At 41.5% G+C, this 21,152-nt stretch overlaps 1 protein-coding gene across 8 annotated transcripts in view; it reads right to left on the bottom strand.

Annotated features, from left to right (window-relative positions):
* Positions 1-2,629: 2,629 nt before the first annotated feature.
* Positions 2,630-21,152, bottom strand: part of TUB (TUB bipartite transcription factor) — a 146,616-nt gene continuing 128,093 nt past the window's right edge. For 7 of the 8 annotated variants that reach the window (XM_010413975.4, XM_010413828.4, XM_010414049.4 and 4 more), the window contains 4 exons: positions 20,996-21,110; positions 15,922-16,020; positions 15,391-15,562; positions 2,630-14,977 (listed from right to left, as the gene is read on the bottom strand). In XM_010413975.4, coding sequence (XP_010412277.1) covers positions 14,844-14,977; positions 15,391-15,562; positions 15,922-16,020; positions 20,996-21,110 — 520 coding nt within the window. In that variant the 3' untranslated portion in view covers positions 2,630-14,843. The remainder of the gene's footprint in view (positions 14,978-15,390; positions 15,563-15,921; positions 16,021-20,995; positions 21,111-21,152) is intronic. The other variant, XM_019283772.3, reaches the window with a different exon arrangement.

Raw genomic sequence — 21,152 nt, 5'->3', positions numbered from 1 at the left:
TTCTTTCTTCCTCTCTTTTTTGGGATTTTGGGGAGTGCTTATGGTTTCCTCTGTCCCCTCTTGGTCTCCACAGCCCAGGAAAGATACTGATGTGTGGGGTATGGGCCAGCCCAGGCCTTGGAGATGGTGAGGAGTTGGGGCCCACAGCACACAAGGGCAGGCTGTGGGAGCTGCCTCTGATCATGAGGGTGGAGAAGCGCTGGAGCAGGTGGCCCAGAGAACGTGTGGATGCCCCATCCCTGTAAACATTCTAGGTCAGGTTGGTTGGGGCTTTGACCAATCTGGTCTAGTGTCAGCCGCATCCCACTGTTCAGCCAAGCCCTTAAATCATTCCCCAGTAATCCCAAGGAAATGGTAGGAGATGTGCTGGTGACCTTGAAGAGCTCCTGTGGATATGGGCACAGCGCACTGTGAGACTGACCCTTCCCCTGGATTGTCACAGGCTCGTGAATGCTCACTGGGTGTCACCACAACCGTGACGAGGCACAAACGCAGGAGCACAGGGCAGGCATCCCACTGCATCCACACCCACCATGGGGCTCTGGGACACTCTGCTTTAATGAAATAAATTGGATTCCCTGGTCTGCACCAGCTCTAAGCCAGGCTGGGCACCACAAGGTGGGGTGCTGGCCTGGGGCCACCCCCACAGAACTGCTCACATCTGGCCCTCGGTGCTGGGGTAGGGGAGATGCCCATGGCAATGCCACCCACCACAGCTGGGGCAGCCGATGGGACGGGCCTGTGCCACATCCAGAGTCACCACCCAGCCCCGTTTCGTGTCCCAGCCCAATGAACCCAGCCCTCAGAAGCAGCCTGGAGCCCCGATTAGGGGTCTGGCCTCACCACTGTTGTTCCAATGTGCCAGGTGCAATCGTTCCAAATGTACCAATAATCCACATCGCTGCAGGAAAGTGAACTTCTGCTCATCAGGAGCTCCTCGTGCTGGCCATTGCTCTGCCAAGCTGCCACTCCAGGTGGGAGCTGCCCAATCCCCTTGGCACAGCGTTACTGTGTGCTCTTGGAATACCTGTTTCGTACCAGACGTTTTCTCCCAGGTTTGCAAAACCTCAGCCAAGGGGCCCCCTTTTCAATTCCAGATCTATTTCCAATTGTTTCAAGCACTAAGAATAACGTGAACCCCCCTTTTTGCATGAAAAACAAGGAGCTGAACTCCCCTTTTACCTGTGCCTTGCAAGGACTCTAATCCCTTGCACCTTAGGAGTTATTAGGGCTCCTTTTAACACCTGTGACAGAGCTAAAGGCTTCAGATTTCTTTGCAGCACTGACAGGAGAGAATGATACCAATGCAGGTTGGTTGGGTGGCGTCAGAGAGCCTCAAGAGCTCAGCCCTGAGGTGTCGATGGCCTTGGCAGCCCCTCCCCAGGGACCAGTAAGTGCTCTCCGAATGTAGCCAGCCATGCCTCGTGCAGCAGCTCAGCAGCAGCCTTCAAACGGGGATTCCTCTGGTTTATATAACATTTCCTTTTCTCTCTTTGCCTCAGCTTTACCCCCTCTGAAACAGAAATGTCCTTTTAGAAAAGGACCATCACATGTGTGTCCAGGTTTATTAACTGCTCCCTTCTAATAGAGATCACTCATAATTTGAAGTAGAGTTTACCTGAACAAAATTAGGATTCTCTGAGAACTGCTATTAAGTGAATCAAAATCATAGGTCAGAACATCAGCAAAGCTGGGAATTTGAGACAAAGCAATAGAAGCTCAGGTGGATGCCCACTGGAAGAAGTCAGGCTGATTAAAAGCACGTGCTCCTTTACTTGTGATGTTTCCCACCTGGCAAATGAAATGGCTGTGCTTTTTGTTAAAGCTAAAAGAAACAGCACATGTTGTTAAATGAAATATTATGATAAAATTAGATTTTAAAACCCACAAATGGGCTTTGAGAATCGTTACAGATCGTTTTAGGGATTCCATGGCATCAGGAAAAAAGCAAAAAGTAAGATCACTGCTGGCCCCAAAAATGCTCTAAAGAACTTTAGTTATCAAATAGTAGTTGGGAAACAAATAAATATCTAAGAAGTCTATGACCTAACTCTTTCCCTCAGCAATTAGTGTCTATATGTTGGATTTTTAATTTTCCAGCTATAAGAAAATTATGCTTACCTTTGAGAACACTGAACAATGCAGTGCAATAATCTTCTATTTAAATTGTATTTACTTGCACATCCTAATAAAAATACTGTTTCTAACCTCATGTGTCACAAACACTGGAGAAGAGAACCCAGGTAAGAGTTAGAAAACCATCTATATTTCAATGGTTTTAACTGGCCACGTATTTCAAAGCAAATGAATGCAACACCAGATCAGAGAGACTGAGGGTCCCAAACACAGCTGGAAAGGTTGGTCTGGTCAAGTGATTTTTCTCAGCTTTGGAGCTTCACCAATTTTTTGGGGGGCACAGATTCCTAAAGAGCAAATAGACACCTCTCCTTTTTCTTGTGATTTTCCTGGGATGGCTCAGATACTGCTCAGAGACCACTCCTCCTCTCTGTTGTGATCAAACACCTGCCCAAGTGCAAGATTACCCAAAGTATATTGTTCCTGACAGAGGAAATGGTGAAAAATACAGCTCGAACGGTACTGGAAACTCGTTATGTTAAGTAACTCCATAGTCAGTGGAAGTAATTTATTGAGGTGTTTCTGACCTTGGGTAGGGAAAGACATTGTTGTTTCAAACAAATTAAGTTTAATATTTCTGCACAGTGTTCTGTATTCACAAACACTGGAGCCTCTATGACATACACCAGGTAAATTATGTGAGAATACAAAAATCAGTCATTGCACATACTGGTAAATAAACACATTTACTCCAGAATACCAAAGAGTTTCTTTAAAAAATTTAATTTGTAAAAGCACATTCTTGCAGGTTTATCTAAAACTCTCTAAAGGTCTGAACAAAAAGGAGATGCCTGACTACTCGAAACAGGCCACAACAGTCTTGTGTGCAAACAAGCCTGACATGTTACAGCTATGGTGAAAAAACACGTCAGGTTAAATGTCAGTTCTCATGATTAGGTCATTTTTTGTCAATTTTGATATATTCCATTCTTTAAACCCCATATAATAGAAAGAAAATATAGACCATAACATATCCAAATTCTACTGTATAACATCAGTTTATTTAAGAAAGGCAAAGAGATGAATCAGAAAATGTTTACTGTGGGAATAAAAAGAATCTAATTAATCTGCTTTTTCATTTTCTAGGGACAGAAACATTAATGTAGCACATTTTCTACTTCTTGAAGCTTAAGTAAACAAGTCAGAAACAAAGGTTATTTTTCTTTACAGGCAGATACAGTCTCACCATATTCTAAAATGGGTATTTATTTCTACAGCTGCTCCCAAACACTGGATCTTTCAGGCTCTCGTTAGTTCGATGAAGACAGTGTGGGAAAGCACAAAATCAGCTCAGTGTCTACTAGGAACTCTCAGAAATGAACCACCCCAAGAGTATTTACTTTGTGAGATACTTCTAGAGGTGCAACAAATTACAAAACATCCTCCACAGATATTTTTTGTTTTGTTTCCCTGCTCTTGAGTATAAGAAATTGTTCAAAAAGGAGAAACAAAAGCCCTGGTCTTGTGATTGTGGGGTAGAGATTGGCTTACTGCATGGATCAATCCCACTCAAAGGAAAAGCAGATGGCTCTCTGTACTAGGTACAGACACTTACATAGAAAGCACTAGAGAGAACAACTTTTCTTAATCTTTTCAACAGAAAAAAATCACTTATTCAGAATTATTTTAGAAGAGGTTTTAAATAACTGACTCTTTCAGAGATATTTTGCAATAATTAACACCAAGGCAAATTAATATCGTGGTTTATGCTGTCACTGTGAACAGAGGGGAAAGAAGATATCACCAATGGAGTTTTTTAAAGACTGTATCCATAGTTGTATCTATGTTTGCACATCTAAACCTGGAAAATGTTGGGAAAGTCATAAATTAAACCCACCCCACCCTTAATACTGAGAATCCTGCTGGGCATATATGTATGTCCCCTTTAGGCTTTGCATACAACTGTCAGAGGACCTGATTTTCCTGTCACTGAGCACAGGGTTTTAATTTGAAATAAACTTCGTTTCAATCACCAGAAAAGATGTTTACATTTTTAAGATACTAAAAATTATTAAAGCTCCAATATTTGTGGTTTTCATATGCGTTTTTCAGTAAGCCACTCTAAGAGGTTTGTTTCTTGCAGACCTTGTTTCTTAGGGAAACTCCCTGTATGATTTGCTAGTTCTTGTGCAGGTTCAGCTATCCCCTATTTCATCCCTTAAATCATGGGCAAGGTTTTGCTTTTCTAAATGCCCTGTGGAGTTGCAGTAATGACATCACTGAATTTGGCAGCACATTTAATGGAAAAGGTGAACCTTTTTCATCAACAGATACTCTAGATCCCCCTTCGAGTGTCAGCAAGTCTTCTTGGGATGTGTGTAAGAGCAGACTTTGGCCTCCCTTCCAAATCCAGTTTTCTGAAGTGTTCATGCCAGCAGTGCCCATTTCTTGCAATCCAGCTAAGCCCACATTTAAACAAAGACAGACAAGAAGACATTTGGACTCTGGCACGGACACGCAAGCGGGGCATAAGGGAGACACAACAGACGTTAGAAAGACACATTTGTTACACCATAGGCTTGGGATTAGGCCTGATGTGGAAATAAATGGGTGAAAACAACATAATGGAGAAATCTGTGCAGAAATGGAGCAGTTTAGATGAGAAACAAATGGTGTGGGCAGAGTTCTTACTGATATAACACAACATAATCAGTGGCCATCAGTCTATCACTGCACACTGAAATCCATGGCTCCCTCTAAGCAGTGCCAAGCAGTGTGCCCATTCTCTGGCAGGAAATCACCCTCCTGCCATTCCCAGCACATCCCCCTGCCGGGCCTGCTGCTGGACTTCCTCCACATCTGCAAATGGAGCTTGTTCGCACTCTGGGTTGCTTCTCTGCAACTGCACTCCTTGGATTCTGTGCTGCCTTTTTCTGGGCTCAGGGCTCAAAATAGTGCAAGTACAACAAAAAGGTTATCTTCTTAAATGCAATGCGAACACAAGGAAAGTTCAAGGAACTTAAAGAGCCACAGGTCCCAGTTTTTGCCTTCAGGAGGAGCTCTTTCTTCAGGATTGGGAGAGCTGTAATTTAATGGCTTCGGTTCAGCATTTTCTGTGCTAAGCTTCCATGCACGTCTCTGCAGCCGTGTCCTCTGACTGGTGACAGACACACAAGGTAGGGGACAGCACACGGGGACAAACACGCACTGTGACAGAGCAGGGTGACAGCGAGCATGTGAGAGCTGCACTGCTCCATGACAAACCCGCTGTGTGTGCTTTTCTGACATGGTGGCTGCTTGCATGAATGCTAAGAGGGGCTCTCATCCTCCAGATCCAGGCAGATAGAAATGAAGAAGAAAAAGAGAAAGGAAGATTATTTTCTGAGAAACAAGCATACCCTCTGATGGGCCCTGTAAAATAAACCCAGCTCTACTGGCATCCTTTCACACTCCTAGAGTCAAGCTGTGCTACGCTAGTAAAGCATCCTGGCAGCCACAAAATCCCAAGTACAAAGCACACTGTTGTTAGGAAGCTTAAATTCATCATACAGGTGGTAATAAATCAGAGACTGCTGAAAACTACTGCAGTAGGAAAACAGGACTTGGGAAGCGTGGGCTCTACTGTGCAGGTGCTGAGCTTTGATGTACAGTTCGAGAAGCCAAGAAATGTGGCACACTTCCTAAGTGCCACCCTGAGAGTGCAGAGGGGTGAAACCCTTTACATGTGTTCACCAGGGTCTTGCTCAGAAACCTGTTCAGCACTTTAAAATTCCCCAACAACCTTGAAGTGCCCAACTTGATAAATACCCAGGTGGAGGATTATGCAATCAGAATTGAAGGCCACCCTACTTCAAAATGAGAACATATACACAGGGATTTAGCACACTTTAATTCACAGATACTGAATTTATAGAGCTTTCACTAACTTAGTGTTCTGGGGTGTCCCCATATAGAAAAACCTGCACATGTTTGAAAGAAGAGGAGGTGGGGGGAAAAAAAATTAGGGAGCTTAATGCAAAACAAGGAATTGCAGTAACACAGATTACCAAGAAGCTGAAAAGCAGCTACCACCTGCAAGAAAGCATTTGAAGTGATACCAAATGGGAATTCAATCTCATGGACTTATGAAGTGTAGCCCAAAAGACAGAATAACCGGTGCTTTTGAAAACAGGAGTTTGGAGGTTTTTTGGACAGAAAAGAAAACCAACAAAAAACCTTGTCATGGTGTCACTGAATTCAGTAACTCTTGAGAATTCATCAGTTAGAGCTATATCCCACAATCAGCTTTTTGAGATGACACTGTTACAAATCTTTAAGAGTACACATCACTGCTGCAGCCCTACTTTAAACCAGAAGTTAGAATTAACAGTACACAGAACTTCTATCTTTTCAGCCTACATTGTAAAACATCGAATCCCCAAGTAAATACAGTTAGGAATGAAATAGAACCTCACTAGTTCTTTTCACTTAGGAAAACTCAGTGGGCTTGATTTAAATATTTTGCTGAGCAACTTTTCAGTTCCTGACACTTGCTCAGCATTCTCGTGTTTGTTTGGGGTCTTTCTCATGAATGAATTTGCATGAAACTCCATTTCAGTACAACTCCATAGCCTGATGAGAACTCTGTAGTTACATGGTTTGGCTTTCCAGTATTCTAAAGTGAAACAGTTTAGTCTTCAGGATGGAGTTCAAAACGGAGACCCTCTGTCTCCTCATGCTCACCCATGGCAACAGCTGGAACAATAAGGAATAATAACATTCCTGGCTGGCAAAGAAAGCCTTCTACCAATCCAGGCATACAGCACTAAGTGTCAGCAATTTTGTCTAGAAAGCCCGTTTTTTTCTTAGATGAAAAATTTATATTTTTAGCATCAAATACCAAATCTCCATGTGTAAGGCAGCAGGAAATGAGACAGAGACTTTACTAGAAAACACTGCTCTACTTGTGTTTAGCACTGGAAGTCCTGCCCTTCAGAAAGAAATGTAGTGGTGCACAAGCCAGCAGCATCATAAGGCAAAACCCATTATTATTATTATTATATAATATGCTGAGATATATATATATATATATATATGTGTGTGTGTGTATATATATATATATATAATATAATAGCTATGTTATGTTTTTCCAGCAGGACTGTGAAGCTCTGCTCATACGACAACTGAGGAAATTGCTGGAAACAGCAGCTGCCTCTCAACTAGGCCAACTTGGTACACCTCTAACTACTTCAAAGACCATTTTATTTGAGCTTAAACCACATCTTTGAAAACGTTTTTAAAATAGTGAAAAAATGCTGTAATGTTTAAAGACACATCAGGATCAACACAGTTCTAATTCTAGAAGGACGGGACATTTTCCCTAGGGAAGAGAGCAGGATGGTAATAATTGGGTTATCTTCTGCTAGCCCAGACTGGATGAAGACCTCCTGCTATGAGGTGCCAGGGCTCATAAACTTGTTTGAACACTGAACTTTAGAGGCTGGACTTGGTGATCTTGGAAGTCTTTTCCAGCCTTACTGATTCCATGAGCACTGCCCAGAGTCCACCCAGCACACTCTGGTTTTGTGTGCTGGTGAGATTTTCTGCACTGGCAAAATAAGTGATCTCAGGATGTAATTTTCCAGCACATCAAGACTAAATGTCAAGATTACACTTACCTAGATAGTAGGCCTTAAAAGACAAATTAAAATTCAAGGGGAGTGAAAATATTCCTGCTGTTACTTGATAAGTCAACATAGGAAAGGTACACGATTTCTTACATGATGTTCAAGAGTGCCTAAGAGAATTAGGAAGTGCACTCTTGCCAGGACTTTGGAATTCTCCTCACTTGGTGTGTCCTCATCACACTGACAGATTGCTGCAGTCACAGTCTGGCAGCCTGCATGGAGCTGCAGGATCAGAAGCTTACTAAAGCTTACTAAAATCTCCTAAATGCGAGCTCAAGCTTCAAACTAAGCTTAAGGAAAGAAAATTTTGAACAAATAATCCCCTTGCAATTTCATCCAAACTGTAAGCATTAAACTTAGCTAGATTTTAATGTTAAAATTTATAAAAATGTTTATAAATTACATTCTGTTACTTTTAGAGAGTTCACTTCATAAATTACTGACACTTCTAATGGCATTGTGCCAACTGGGACAGCCTCAGTAAGGAGCCACAGATACCGGGTGAAATGTGAGAAACACTGTAAACATCCCAGCTCAGTATAAAGGTAGTCATAAATCATGAGGCTCAGTGTTTTGAAAATCAGATGTGCATGACAAAGTGGGCAGTAACAAATTTTGAACAACTGAGTCACATCCAAGGGAAAGAAAAAAACAACAAAAAAATACAAAAAGGCAATTTGCAGCACAATTGCCAGGTGTCTCAGTCTGCTACATAAAAGCATAAATAGGTGGTTGCATTAACTGAACCTCTGCAATGTGTTCAGGAATAATAGTTTTAAAACAACTGAGACTGGAAAGTAAAACACAACCAACAACACATCACTGTCAGAAGGAAAAGCGTATCAGATGGTTTGTCCTTGCTAGCTTTTCCTGCACTTTTAGTAACCAAAAATAACACAAGGTAAAAAAATTGAAGCCTCAGTGGAATCATTGACAAGATTTCCATAGAATTCAACAGCATCAAGATTTTATCCTAAGGGACTGGTTAGTGACGTGGTTTCTACAGAGGTGGCAGAAAACTTCATCTTTTGTTTGGTTCAGGGAGCACTAAATTGGGTTCTGAGCACGGCAGCACCACCTGGCATCCACCAGCCTCGAAGCACTGCTGGCAATCCTCTCAGCAAACAGAGATGGACACAGCCAGGGCAAAAACCGCGAGTTCCGTTCAACTCGTTGTAACAGAGGCACAAAGATTTGCACAAAGTCAGACACTCAGCTGGGATCAAAGCCCAGGTGACCTGATCTCTGGGCCTATGTTGAATCAGCCTAGAGGCCTGTGTTGATTTTAACACAGAGTTTGACTCTTTGGGACTTTTTTTGCCTGTACCCAAGCACAGAATAGATCATGAGTATTCAAGGTACCTGTGAGGTTCTGACTCTCAAGTAGGACTTTGTTACACTTCACGTGCTTAACAAGCTTTTGTCAGAGTAATTTTCAAACTGCCATCACAGACTGAAACAAAACCATGATAAGCTTCCAGTGTTATTGTATAATCCAATTATGATGTGAGAAGGAAAGGTTTTTTCTCAAAAATGTAAGCATCATTTTTCTGAACAGTGTCCTCTTCCTAGAGCCATTTAGCAAACCAGAGCACTGGTTCCATTAAAGAGTTTCTGGAAAGCCAGTTAATTCAAGTCTTCTCAGTGAAGGTATAGATAAACATACCCTTACTGAAAAAGGGGAATCGAAAATGTATAGGCAGCTAAATAAAATACAACATACAAAATAAGTTTTAATGCATTTTCATCCAATATACAGGCATTTGTGAGTATCAGCTACTGAGCTACAGTTCATAGCAAAACACCAAAGCATTGAGATAGTTGTGCAAATTCTTTTCTTAGTTCCTTGGCGAGCAACAAAAGGAAATGAAAAATATCTACACAATTAATTTCGAGCACTTACAGAGCAGAACCCTGGAAGGTACTTTTTGTACATGAGGAATGACAGGAACCTGATTTCATTAAGTAGCACGTACAAGAGAAGCCTGCACCTACAGTTAGATTAACTCTACTGCAAGATTTATAGGTATAAAACTACTTTATTCTAGTCATCCAAATGAGGCCTTTTGAGAAATCTGAGTCATCAGCCCATAATTCTAATAAAGGTGACTGCTGTGCTGTCCTTAATTGCCAAGCAAAGATATCTGATTGGTGAGCACAGGCTTCTGTAAAACCAGGAAAAGTCTCACAAATGATGTTTTAGGAGAGCAATGAGATAATATGGGGCAAAGAGTTAGACTGCCACAGGATCAACCCCAAAATCTTCCCTCTGACACCTGCAACACATTAGGAGAAACCTTCTCTGCCCAGAACACCAGGCAACCCCCTCTCTTGTCCTAGTACAATAAACAAAGACAAAACATTCTGATACTGGTCTAGACTCACCATCCCTTCAGGGCAAAAACTCTTGTTTCCCCATCCTTGTTTTATCCTTATGTGAGATCACAAATTAATTGATAATAAAATTTATAAAAAGCTATGATACAAGAACTAGGAATGGTTTTCCACAGTAAGGGCAGGATTGATTTTCTGATTTTTTAATGGGCATCACCCATTAGGGTAGGGTAAGATTTTTATAGCAGAAAAGTAGGTCTAGTGCCCAATACTTTTAGAGACCTCACTGGTGTCTCTGCTTGTTTAAAGGCCCTCCTTTGTTCATCACAAGGGAGCAAAACCTCAGAAAGTTTGAATTGATGGCATTGGTTCACCATGACCGATAAAACTCTGTGGTGTCATTTGACTCCACAATGATATTTTTCAATTGTGCAGCCACCAGATTTCATTACAGAGCCCTTTTCACTCCAGCTCCTTCAGGGCTAGGGCCTCATGAGGACAGCCAGCTGGGAACTCCAGCACTATTGTAAGGCAGCTTGAATAGCAAGAGATTTGCCCAGTAATTATTACAAAACCATTCTCACTGATTCCTTAACAGCAGAATTTCTAACAAGAGCCTGTGACATAAGTATTTTATGTGCCATATATTATCCTACAAAAGGAGCAGAGTGATGCCTAGCTTCTAAAATATAAACTGTTTTAGGCCACCAACACACTTCAGCTCACAAAATCACTTTCAACCTTTAGGAAAAAAAAAAGGAAAAATAAGGCAGCACTACAAAGGGAATCTAACAGCCTGCCTCCAGGCTTGTGGACAGCTCTGCTCATTGATTTGCAACCAATGGTTTGGAAACTGAATGTTTACTGAGAAAAATTCTGATTATATTTTAGGCAAGCTTTTTTATCGGCTACCTTTTAATGTGTTAATTTACTCTACTGAAAAGCCAAAGGGCCAAATCCACCCCTCTGATAAGGCTTCTATTGTAGGAGCATCACTGAATGTGCACCAAAGGCATTATTCATCTGTGGAGAGATCACTGAGCAATATTGTCAAACACTTCTGAGTTGTACATCCTTGAAGAGCAGATAAAGGAATTGTGAAGAGAATGAGAAGGAACAGAACATCAGAGATGAAGAAAATTAGATAAAGGGCCAGGAAGAAACTGTTTGATGTAAACAGAGTGACAAGTTAGATTAAGAACTCTCATTAAAGCATGCAGTATTTGCCCATAAGCAATTCAGGCAAGGAATTTGTTTACAACTCTGCCAAAATCAACAGTAGATGCAAAGAATCCTCAATATTGGGATTTTAAATAACACTAAATCTACTGTATCCAAACACTCACTAAGACTGTGTGAAGGAAATACACAGCTCAGGGCCATTCTGTTCTTTGTCACACTGAGTAAACAAGGTTATGCCCTGTTGCACACTGAATGCAGGCCCAGCAGAAGTTACTAAGAGGAGTGTACCATTAACTACTCCTTGGTTACTTTAGCGTGCACATGTCTCTGAAAATACCTGCTGGTACCAAGATTTTATTACTGGTGTGGAAGAAAATGTAAATTTGTGAGGAAAATGTAATTTCATTTAGACTGTATGCTGAGACAGAACCTGGTTTGACCAAGGTTAACCTTACCAAGTTAGGAGAATAAAATTTAGAGATGTGCTGGAAAACTTGTGGTATCACCTTGCATGTGACCTTCACCAGAAAATATCCAGCAAAAATTATCCATCAGAAATTATATAGATTCGAAACTAATCTTTGAAACTGCTTCCACAGCAGAAGGTGAAGGCCAAGTGAATCAAACCCAGTACCTGGCTCAACTATAGTGAGGAGTTAGGGTTTTGGCACAGGCCATTAGGAACAAATCCTATTCTAACTGAACCAGATTTAATGAGAGTTCCCCATTCCTTAGTCCCAGGTTAACATCCCCCTCTAGTGACCTCAATTTATTGTGAGGAGTTTTTCCCTCAGCTGCTCATTGGCTGATGGCCCTGTACGATTCTGTTAAGATGATGGGAATTTGAGTCACCACTTTCCTCCTGGCATGGTTACAGGTTTAAAAAAACACTGGCTGGGAAGAACATGCAGTGAGAGTGAAGTTACACAGTGTGCTGGCAGCAAAACTGTCCCAAGAAGCTGAACTCGCAGCCCTCCCCCAGCCCCTCATTCTCCCCCTTGTGCAGGAGTTCACTGCACATGAGTTTCCTTTCATGCCAATTCCCAGGGGGGTGGTCATGATCTGAGTCAGACCATTGTTATGATCTGGGTTAAAAATAGCCCTTCCTAACCCAACTCCACCACCAAAGCCAGCAGATTGTGTATTTGCACCACGAGACACTGGGTTCCTTTGACACAGTGTTGTGCGCGGACAGAGGCAGAAAACTGTGTCAGGTGCCGCTTTCTCAGGCGCTAGAGTGAGCGTGTGACTGGCAAGGCACAGAATTCAAGCCATGCAGATCCAACCATTCCCATGCTGCAGAGTTCTTGAAATCCACCTCACACCTGAATACCAGCAATGGGAATCCCTGACTGGTTTTGCAGTAGTCCGAACAAGAAACTCTGGTGGTCACTGGAGCTAGTTTTTAAAGGCTGACGTGAGGTAAGCGAACGCCGAAGGGCCTTCTGTGTTAAATCCAAAGTGAGATGACAGATGGGGATGTGAAATTGTGGGAAACCACCAGCTACAGAGAAAAACAAAGCACCCATGTGCAAAGCCAAAGTATGGCCCTGCAGCTCATGACTCAGCATTTTGATCATTTATTGAGGGAACTGATCCTCATTCCTTTCAAACAAAAGCTGTTTTTCCATTTTATACCATTGCATGGAAAGGATTCTTGCAAAAAGATTGTGAAGGGAAAAAAAAGACAGAGCTTTCTGTTAATTAAAGATAATATTTGACAAGCTGAGTATATCAAGAAAGCACTGTTTAAAGCCAGCAGACTTTCTTCCCATAGATTGTTTAAAAGATTAGAAAAAATGCTGGCAATTATTTATTTTCACCTCTTATCTGAAATTTCTTTGTCTGTATACTGGGAAGGAGAGCTGAAGGTGAAGGTGAAGAGAGCTATTTCTTTCGTTAGTTGAAATGATACAGTCCAAATGGCACAACCTTAAGGAGAGCTTTATGGCCTGTCCCCTGCAGTCAAAAAGGGTCTGTCAGCTATGAGACAATCAGACTTGATCTCATTTTTGCATTGCATAATCTCTGTGCAGTGCAAGAGTTTATAAGGACTAAAAAAGGAGGGCCTGAATACACACAGTATAAAACACAGCTACTACTTCGCTCACATTTCAACACCCTTCTGGTGAACATATAAATTCTATTACTCTGTGTGCCATTTTGGACAACGTGGTACAGAACAATGGCAGCAAGACCATTATTTTTAAAGGTGTTTTACAATGTGCTTTCGAGTTGCAGCTCCTGGCTTTTGAGATGTTCAGGAGAGAAGATAATAACGGCTTGTTCTTTGCTTGTGTTTTGTTTTGAAATGGTATTTGTTTATATATTCCAGATAAATCAGAAAAAAGGAAACACAAAATCTGCACTATTTTAAGCTATTCTGTGTCCTGCCAGTGTCTCATTTGTATGCAGCATACACTAGATTTGCCTAGAAGGATTTAGCTCAGTAGCTGGCACGTTTACATCAGAGAACAACATACAGAGTTTCAATCAATTTCAAGCATTCTTACAATGGGAAATAAATATGAAAAGTGGTTGTTGCCCAAAGTTCAAAAAATGCAATTGACAAATTGTAAAAGCTCAAAAGGCCAGACAAATTTAATAAAATATTTCCATTTACCTTCCTCAGCTTTACACAGCCTGTTCAAAATAATAAGATTCTCTGCAGAATGCCTTTATCCAACTGTTTATATCACTTCATACAAAATATGTGTTTGAATTACCACAGCAATACAAGGATATAAATTCCCAGCCCACGAAATGCCAAATTCAACATAAGCTATGCTTTCTTGGCATCTAGATGTTTTCCTTTTCCCTTTCTGTACTGCAAATACATTTCCACTTGAAACAAATTAAAAAGCATGTAGGTGTTAAAACATAATGACAGCTTAGAATTCAAGTGACTTGTGCAACATTATTTTGTGCTTTCTACTTCTCCATTTCCTCCTACTGCAATTAAAATTCATCATGCCCTACTACATGTACATGTACTACAATGCATCAAGTTCAGTCCAGTAGAGGTTTTCAACCTTCAGACACGGCTTTATACTACATGAGATCCTTGCACAATCAAAAAAAAAAAAAAAAAAAGTGCATCTTTTTTCCTCATCTTTCTCTTATGCTGGATGATGTGAAGCTCTGATTAGTTGATGCAGGAATGCAACCTTGAGGTACGATTGCAGCCTCGGAATGATTCTTAAATGTAAAAAGAAACTTTTGGAGCGCTCACGCCCTTTCTGGATTTTAAAAAAAGACACCACTGTCATGGTGCTACTGGAGCCACGGTACAGTACCTCATGGCACACATCCATAACATAGCCAGGGACATGAGAGACAACTCCTATTTACAAAAACTTGATGTCACTTCCAGAAAAATATGACAGGAAAAAAAAAGGAAAATATAATTTCCTGAATGTCCTGAATTTTTAGAAGATTCCTTTTACTTTCTCTTCAGCAGCAGAGTGGTCCTCCACAACTGCATTTTTCCCTGACCTTTTTAGTATGGACCATAAGCGACACCAGCAGGAATTGGGGATCATATGGCAAACTGCTTCCTTCGAGAGGATGCTCACCCACGCCCCTTTACTCACAAGCCAGCTTGCTGTCAAAACTGGAAAGGGCAATGGCAAAGGCTTGTAGTGCACACATTGGGTAGTTGTAGTCCATGGTGAACACGTCCTCAGCCACGCGGCCAAACTGCATCACGATATAGTCAGCTGCAAGAGAGGTCAGACACGGCAAAAAGCGTTACTGCTGTTTGCAGGCCTCACTAAATAATCTTCATCCAGCACTACCCTCTGTCCCAGATCAACAGAATACCAACCAAACATGCTCACTCATCACACTTCACAGCACTTATTCATGCAGGTGGGTGTGCTGATAGCAAGGCGAGAAGCAAGGATAGCTTGAGTGATAAAGGGTTGCAAGACTTGTTACTGTCAAAAAAAGTGACGTATATAAAAAGTACTTTTTGCAAGCACAGAGAGAAGATGGCTTCTGTATAGAATGTTGAAGGCTCTTATACAGATCTCAATTAAACCTGCTCAGGTGACAACTGCCAGGGAAGATCCCTCCCATGCTGTGCACGCAGTGCTGTTCCGACACCTTACAGACAGAGGGCTCTACTTACGATCATTATCATGGATAATTTGGAAGTTCTTCACCGAGGCCTGTGTGACTCGACCATGGAAATTCAGAACATAGGACTGGGTGTCATCATTCCAGACTGGTGTTTTGTTGTGCAGCTCAATGACACTCTCTGTATTTTTGTTCTGCCACCTTGCAAGAAGCGTCTCGTGTTCCTGCACACACCACAGATACACACTTCAGTTTAACATGCTCATGTGACAAAAAATACATTAACAGGGAAGAAAAAATTCATCAGTCCTGGCCCAAAGACTAAACTCTTATCCTTGACCCTCAAAACAGCTTCAATGAATGAAACTGAGAACTCTGAAGATCTAAATGCAAATGTGCATTTAAGTCTTTTCCACAGAAACGTCAGCTGTATCTTTTGTTATCAAAATACTTTATTTGTAGTGCTTTTGTGAGTCACAGCAGTAGTCACAGATCCCATTGTTCTGTAATTGTTCAAATACCATTTTATTAACCTCTAGAAGAATTCAAGTAATTTTTAGTGTTGGCTGCCAGTACGACTTACATTTCGTGGTCTGATGGAAACTCTTTCGTGATCCATATTCATTCCCGGTATGATCACACTCATTTTACGAGGTCCTTTAAACCCCAGGACATTTGTTTCCTAAAAATGTTTAGAAAAGATTTCGTCATGTTTATTTTTAAAGTTAATTTCTTCAACAGAAAGACACAGTGGCAGCCCAGGGAAGTTATTTGTTAGTCAACTCAAAAAACATCTTGAAACTCCCACCTCCACTGGCACTGCCAAACCTTCTAGCTTTGTCTTAGAAGCTCCGACAACAGGAAAAATGAAAACAGAGAGGTTTCCAAAAACACTCCTAGCACTGGCTGCCAGCAACCTTAATATATATATTTTTTTCAAAATCCCTTTGTTAAAAAAGGATATGAATTAACCAGATTGCTTGGCTACTGCTAGATCCCAAAATAAAGTAGTTGCAATTTAAAAATCATAAAATGCAGACACACATTTTGATGCGAGACAAAATTAAATATATGGGACCAGCTCCATTTATTCCAGAGCCAGCAGAAAAGCAAACAAAATGCTAGTCAGAGCATCTGTTAGCAATGCTGTGGTTTTCAAAGTCTTCAGGTATGTTATGCTTAGAGATGACCACGGTAAAAAAACAAACACATTAGCACGAGGGCAAATTTTCTAGCTATGAAGACAGGGAAAGTAAAGACATCACATGGGCAGCAAAAATAAATCCATGCAAAATACAAGTTCTTCCATTAAACATGGTTTGACACTTTTCTGACCAGCTTTTCACAAAAGCACTCCAGCACTGCACTGTCCCCTCAAAACACAGCCATTAAAACCTAAACCAGCCTAAAGCCTTATTTTCGCCTGACACTTTTTTTCTCCCACAGAAGCAACCAGGGCCAAATATTTCAGTAAATTATCACCTGCTTTGGAACCAGAAAAGGTGAAGAGCAGTATTTTCCTGATTTTAGCATTAACTCCAGTAATTGAAACAGTGACATCTCAAGGTCCATCTCCTCGTGTTTTGTGATAGCTTTTTTCAGTCGCATGTATTTTTTTCCCATTTACCATTTCGAAATGAAGAGCTTTGGATATGCACTAAGGAATCTCAGGAAGAACATCTCCCATTGTTCCCAGCAACATACCACAAGATGCCAAGAACCCCTGGCTCCAGCTGGTGCAGCTTTACCACTGGGACATTTAAAAGTGATATATTCAGTTGTCTCTGCGTTTATATTTTTAATTAAAGTATCCTGATTTTATGGAACACTAAACTTATTAAAACATCTCTACTTTTGCAAGCAAAAATCCACGCATCTCAACTCACTGGAAACATCTGAAAATACCCACCTAAAATACCTGCAGCTTTGCCACCATCAGACCTTTGAAATAACTTTGCCTGTTCCAGCAAACCATCTGGAGATATTCCACAACTCATTAAAGATTTGCATGCATGCAAGAGAAATTCTACTGGAGTATTTTACTGCATGCTCCTGAAGCAATCCAGGCATATTCACATATCTTCCTCACTCTCCATATAAATGGGAAGATTCTGTCTCTTTTCTGAATCATTTATGTCCCGTCCTTTGGCAGAGTAAAACATGTTATCAGTTCAGTTGGTTCTGCATCATGCTAAGATGAAAACTGATTTGACTGCCAGCAGATTTTATAAGTAGGAGAGACTCAGCACAGCAGAGGACAAGTTCTAAGAAAAGATTCATGCTTATGCTTATTTTCCACTAAGTGCTGACAATTTTGGGCTTCTCTGCTATGCCTTACAAGTTATTCTTCCCTCAAGCTGCAGTTACGCTGTACATAATTAATTTAGATGCTGACTGGTTAAAGACATCGTTGAAGGTAAAATTAAATAATAGTGCTGAATCACTTCCCTCCCAACAAGCAGAGGTAAAAACAGGGCTGTATGCTTTGGGTTTACTCAGAAAGGCTGAAATTGGTACTTCTGGCACATGATAAGAGAATGGTTACTAGCTGCACATTACCACCATCACCAATTATCACACACTGTGCTGGCAAATGCTACCCTTTTGCTAAACTCACAGTACCAGACTGAAATTACAGAAACATGGAATATGGGAGGAGAATTATTAAAATTACCTCACCTGCTGCCTCACTCCCTGCTTCTCTTTTATTTCCCTCCTCCACTGTTTTGTGTGTGGAAATTCAAGACTACAAAGGGCATTATTAGGGGAACATAAACCAAATTCTGATTTCACACCATTTTAACACCACTGTCAGTCTTGGTTTACACAGGAACACAAATGTTCTTCACTGGCAGAGCCCTATGGACTCAACCAGGACACCAATGATTTATATCAGCTCAGGACTTAGCCCAGTATTGCTCAGAAGCTGCACTCTCTGCCTTAGCCCATCCAGTCAGCCTCACAGTAAACTGGGCTGCAAGAACACAGAGCCTCTCCCCAGGGCTGCCTTTAAAATCTTACACTCTTTCAAATAATTATGTAAGCATGTTGCTTTAGTGCCAATAGCTGCCATGATGAAAGCAGCAAGGTAAATATCCCAGCAGCTGCCAGGAGATTCACGATTTTATTACCCCAGTTTTCTTGCAGCCACTTCCCTTCCTGGGCTTGTTTCACACAGCTGTGCCTTGTCCTTAATATTTTCTGTAGAAACTACCATTCCAAGGAAGGCCCAAATCACAGAACCCACAACACTGGAGGAGCACAATGCAAGTGACTGAGGCCTGACTAGGAACACAGAGCCTCTTACTGTACTGAAACCTGAGTCACACCTCAGAGTATCCACTGAGCTCCCTGCCTGCAATCTCATGCAAACTGAACTGTGAGATATATAGATATAAAGGAATCCAGTACAGAAAACCCTGGCACCAGTGGCACAGTTACACCCCACTGCTCCTGGATAAATTTTGCCAACAATTCTGCAATCAGCCATTAGGTGCTGCTGCAGGTTTATTAATATGCTGGGCTGCCAACACAAGGGGAGTAAAAGCGGTCAACAGAACCTGAAAAAATTCTGTCCTTGTCTAACTCTGTTCCCACTGCTTGAAACACATCTTAAGGTGAGCTCCATGAAAAGAGTCCTCACCACATTTATCCCACAGTCAGCATCACCAGTTTCTGCCTGTTTAAATTAGACCTGCTGAGATGATTAAGCAGGTCATTCTCAGTAAGTTGGGTACAGCTTGATCTGCACACGGGTACTTGCTCAGATGAGCTGAGGGACAGTGAGAGGCATAGTGGCGCTTTCAAAGTATTGTTTTTATAGCTTTTACTGCAGGAGAAATCTCAAGGCAGGAATTAAAAGACTGCCTTAGGACAAGGGTGTTTGGGCTCTGCTCTTTCTGGCACTCTGCTCTGGTTCTGCTGAAGCCAGGAACAATAATCTCACTTCAGCAAACCTGGCTAGTTTGAAATGAAATACAATTCCAATTTCATTTTGTCCTCTGGCCACAGCACACCTGCAAGCCTGCTGCCTTTCTCCACTAGTACCAAAATATCAATGGAACAAGTAATTTTCTTAAACAAATGTACCAGTTTCAAACTGCTGATTACAAACAGACATGTAAAAGCAGCTTATCTCAGCCCCATTCTCCAAACAGTGGTCATGGTTTGGTTCTTTCCAACACTCATACTTCTAATTACCTCTACTGACCAAAAGAGCTTTTTATTTGGTATTGTTCACCATTCAAGTATCATTTGTTGTTGACTTAAGCAATGCCTGAATTTCTCAATATATAACTTCTTAAAAATTGGCTTTTGTTTTCTTTTTGCATTTCCAGTTTGCACCAGATTAGTTGCCTGGCTCCAGGGAATGCCATCCTATATAAACCAGTAAAACTACCTTTATTAAACATGTACATTCTACTAGGTTCCTACTGAGACTTCAGTCAAATTGACATCAAATCCTGGAATCTCTTTTTAAATCCTGCTAGCTGGACTTTTGGAAATTCTCAGCATTTCAAATCTAGCAGAAAGGGAGGGATATGTATCTGTTCATCTGTCTGTCTCCAACCACAAACCATGTGCCTGAGTAACAGCACACGTGAACACACACACACACTATTTACACTTTATCCACACTAGAACTGCATCCTAAGCAGCAGGAAGAGAACATGCTGGCAGCTAATACAGCTCTCCTTCAGAACTCCCAGCACTTTGCATGGAAAGGATGGCTCCTGCTTTCTTGTTCATGAAAACCTTCCAGATGCATTGCTCCCCACAGCCCAAAGCTGACCTTTCTGGGAATGCACTCTGTGCATACACAGGGTATGTGGTGGAACCCAACCTGACAGATTTCCAGGCATCCTTGATTAGAGTTGGGCAGGAACACTTCAGAAAAGTCATTCTTGGATATTTTTATCAGAAGTTGTTGATTTGTGAAACCAGACGACCTTCTGTAGCAGTGTACATACCAGTTCTAACTGGAAGGGTTTCTTGGGCTCAAATATTTCTGGACAGAAAGAACACTCTCACCAAAAATGTTACTCATCCAGCAATCACGAAACAACAGCAACTGTGTTTCAAGTCTTGATTGTCTGCATTGCTCCTGACAAATGCTACCTACCGTCCTGTCAGAGCCCAGTTGCTCTCATTCAAACGAATTTGGGATTTTGCTTAGGGTTTGCTTGGCTTTTTTGCTGGTAAAAAGGAGTTTTAGAGTTTTCATCCCAGTCTCTCAGCTCCTGCAGACCTAGCTGTCCAGCTACCTATTGTTTGGATCAGAGAGGCCTCCTCCAAAATGCCATAACAAACAATCGTATTTTAGTGCAGTAATGCCATGCGCACAACTCTTCCCAGTTCAGGAGGTTTCCTCAGGTGGTGCCTGCAAGCTGTGATCCCACCCCTTCCAGAGAGTTCTGTAAGAGCTCCAACACCTTCTTCTCACCAAAGGTGAGAACTGGGCAACCCTGTTCAGTGCACAGTGTTTTTCACCTCTCCTTTCCACTGAGTCTCCTGGTTTCTCTAGTGGAGATCAGCTGCCTGGTTACATCAAAGTCTGAATGCTGATTTACATAATCAGAAGTGAGAAGGCAATTCACTGTGCTGCTTCAGACACTGAGCTGCCCTTCCTGCACGCTGTGCCTGTGAGCAGTACTTACGTAACAAATAGCAGCTAGCTCCTGACGCAGGGTACTCGCCTCCAGGCTGGATGTTGTTTTCATTGGATTTACTCCATTGTCATAAACTGTAAACTTCGTTCCCATAAGATTTGATCTACCAAAAAAATGGAAAATCCAATCACCATTTGTCAGTAAT

This window comes from Corvus cornix, chromosome 5, assembly GCF_000738735.6.
Source record: "Corvus cornix cornix isolate S_Up_H32 chromosome 5, ASM73873v5, whole genome shotgun sequence".
Taxonomy (NCBI): domain Eukaryota; kingdom Metazoa; phylum Chordata; class Aves; order Passeriformes; family Corvidae; genus Corvus; species Corvus cornix.
This window is presented reverse-complemented; position numbering and strand designations above follow the sequence as displayed.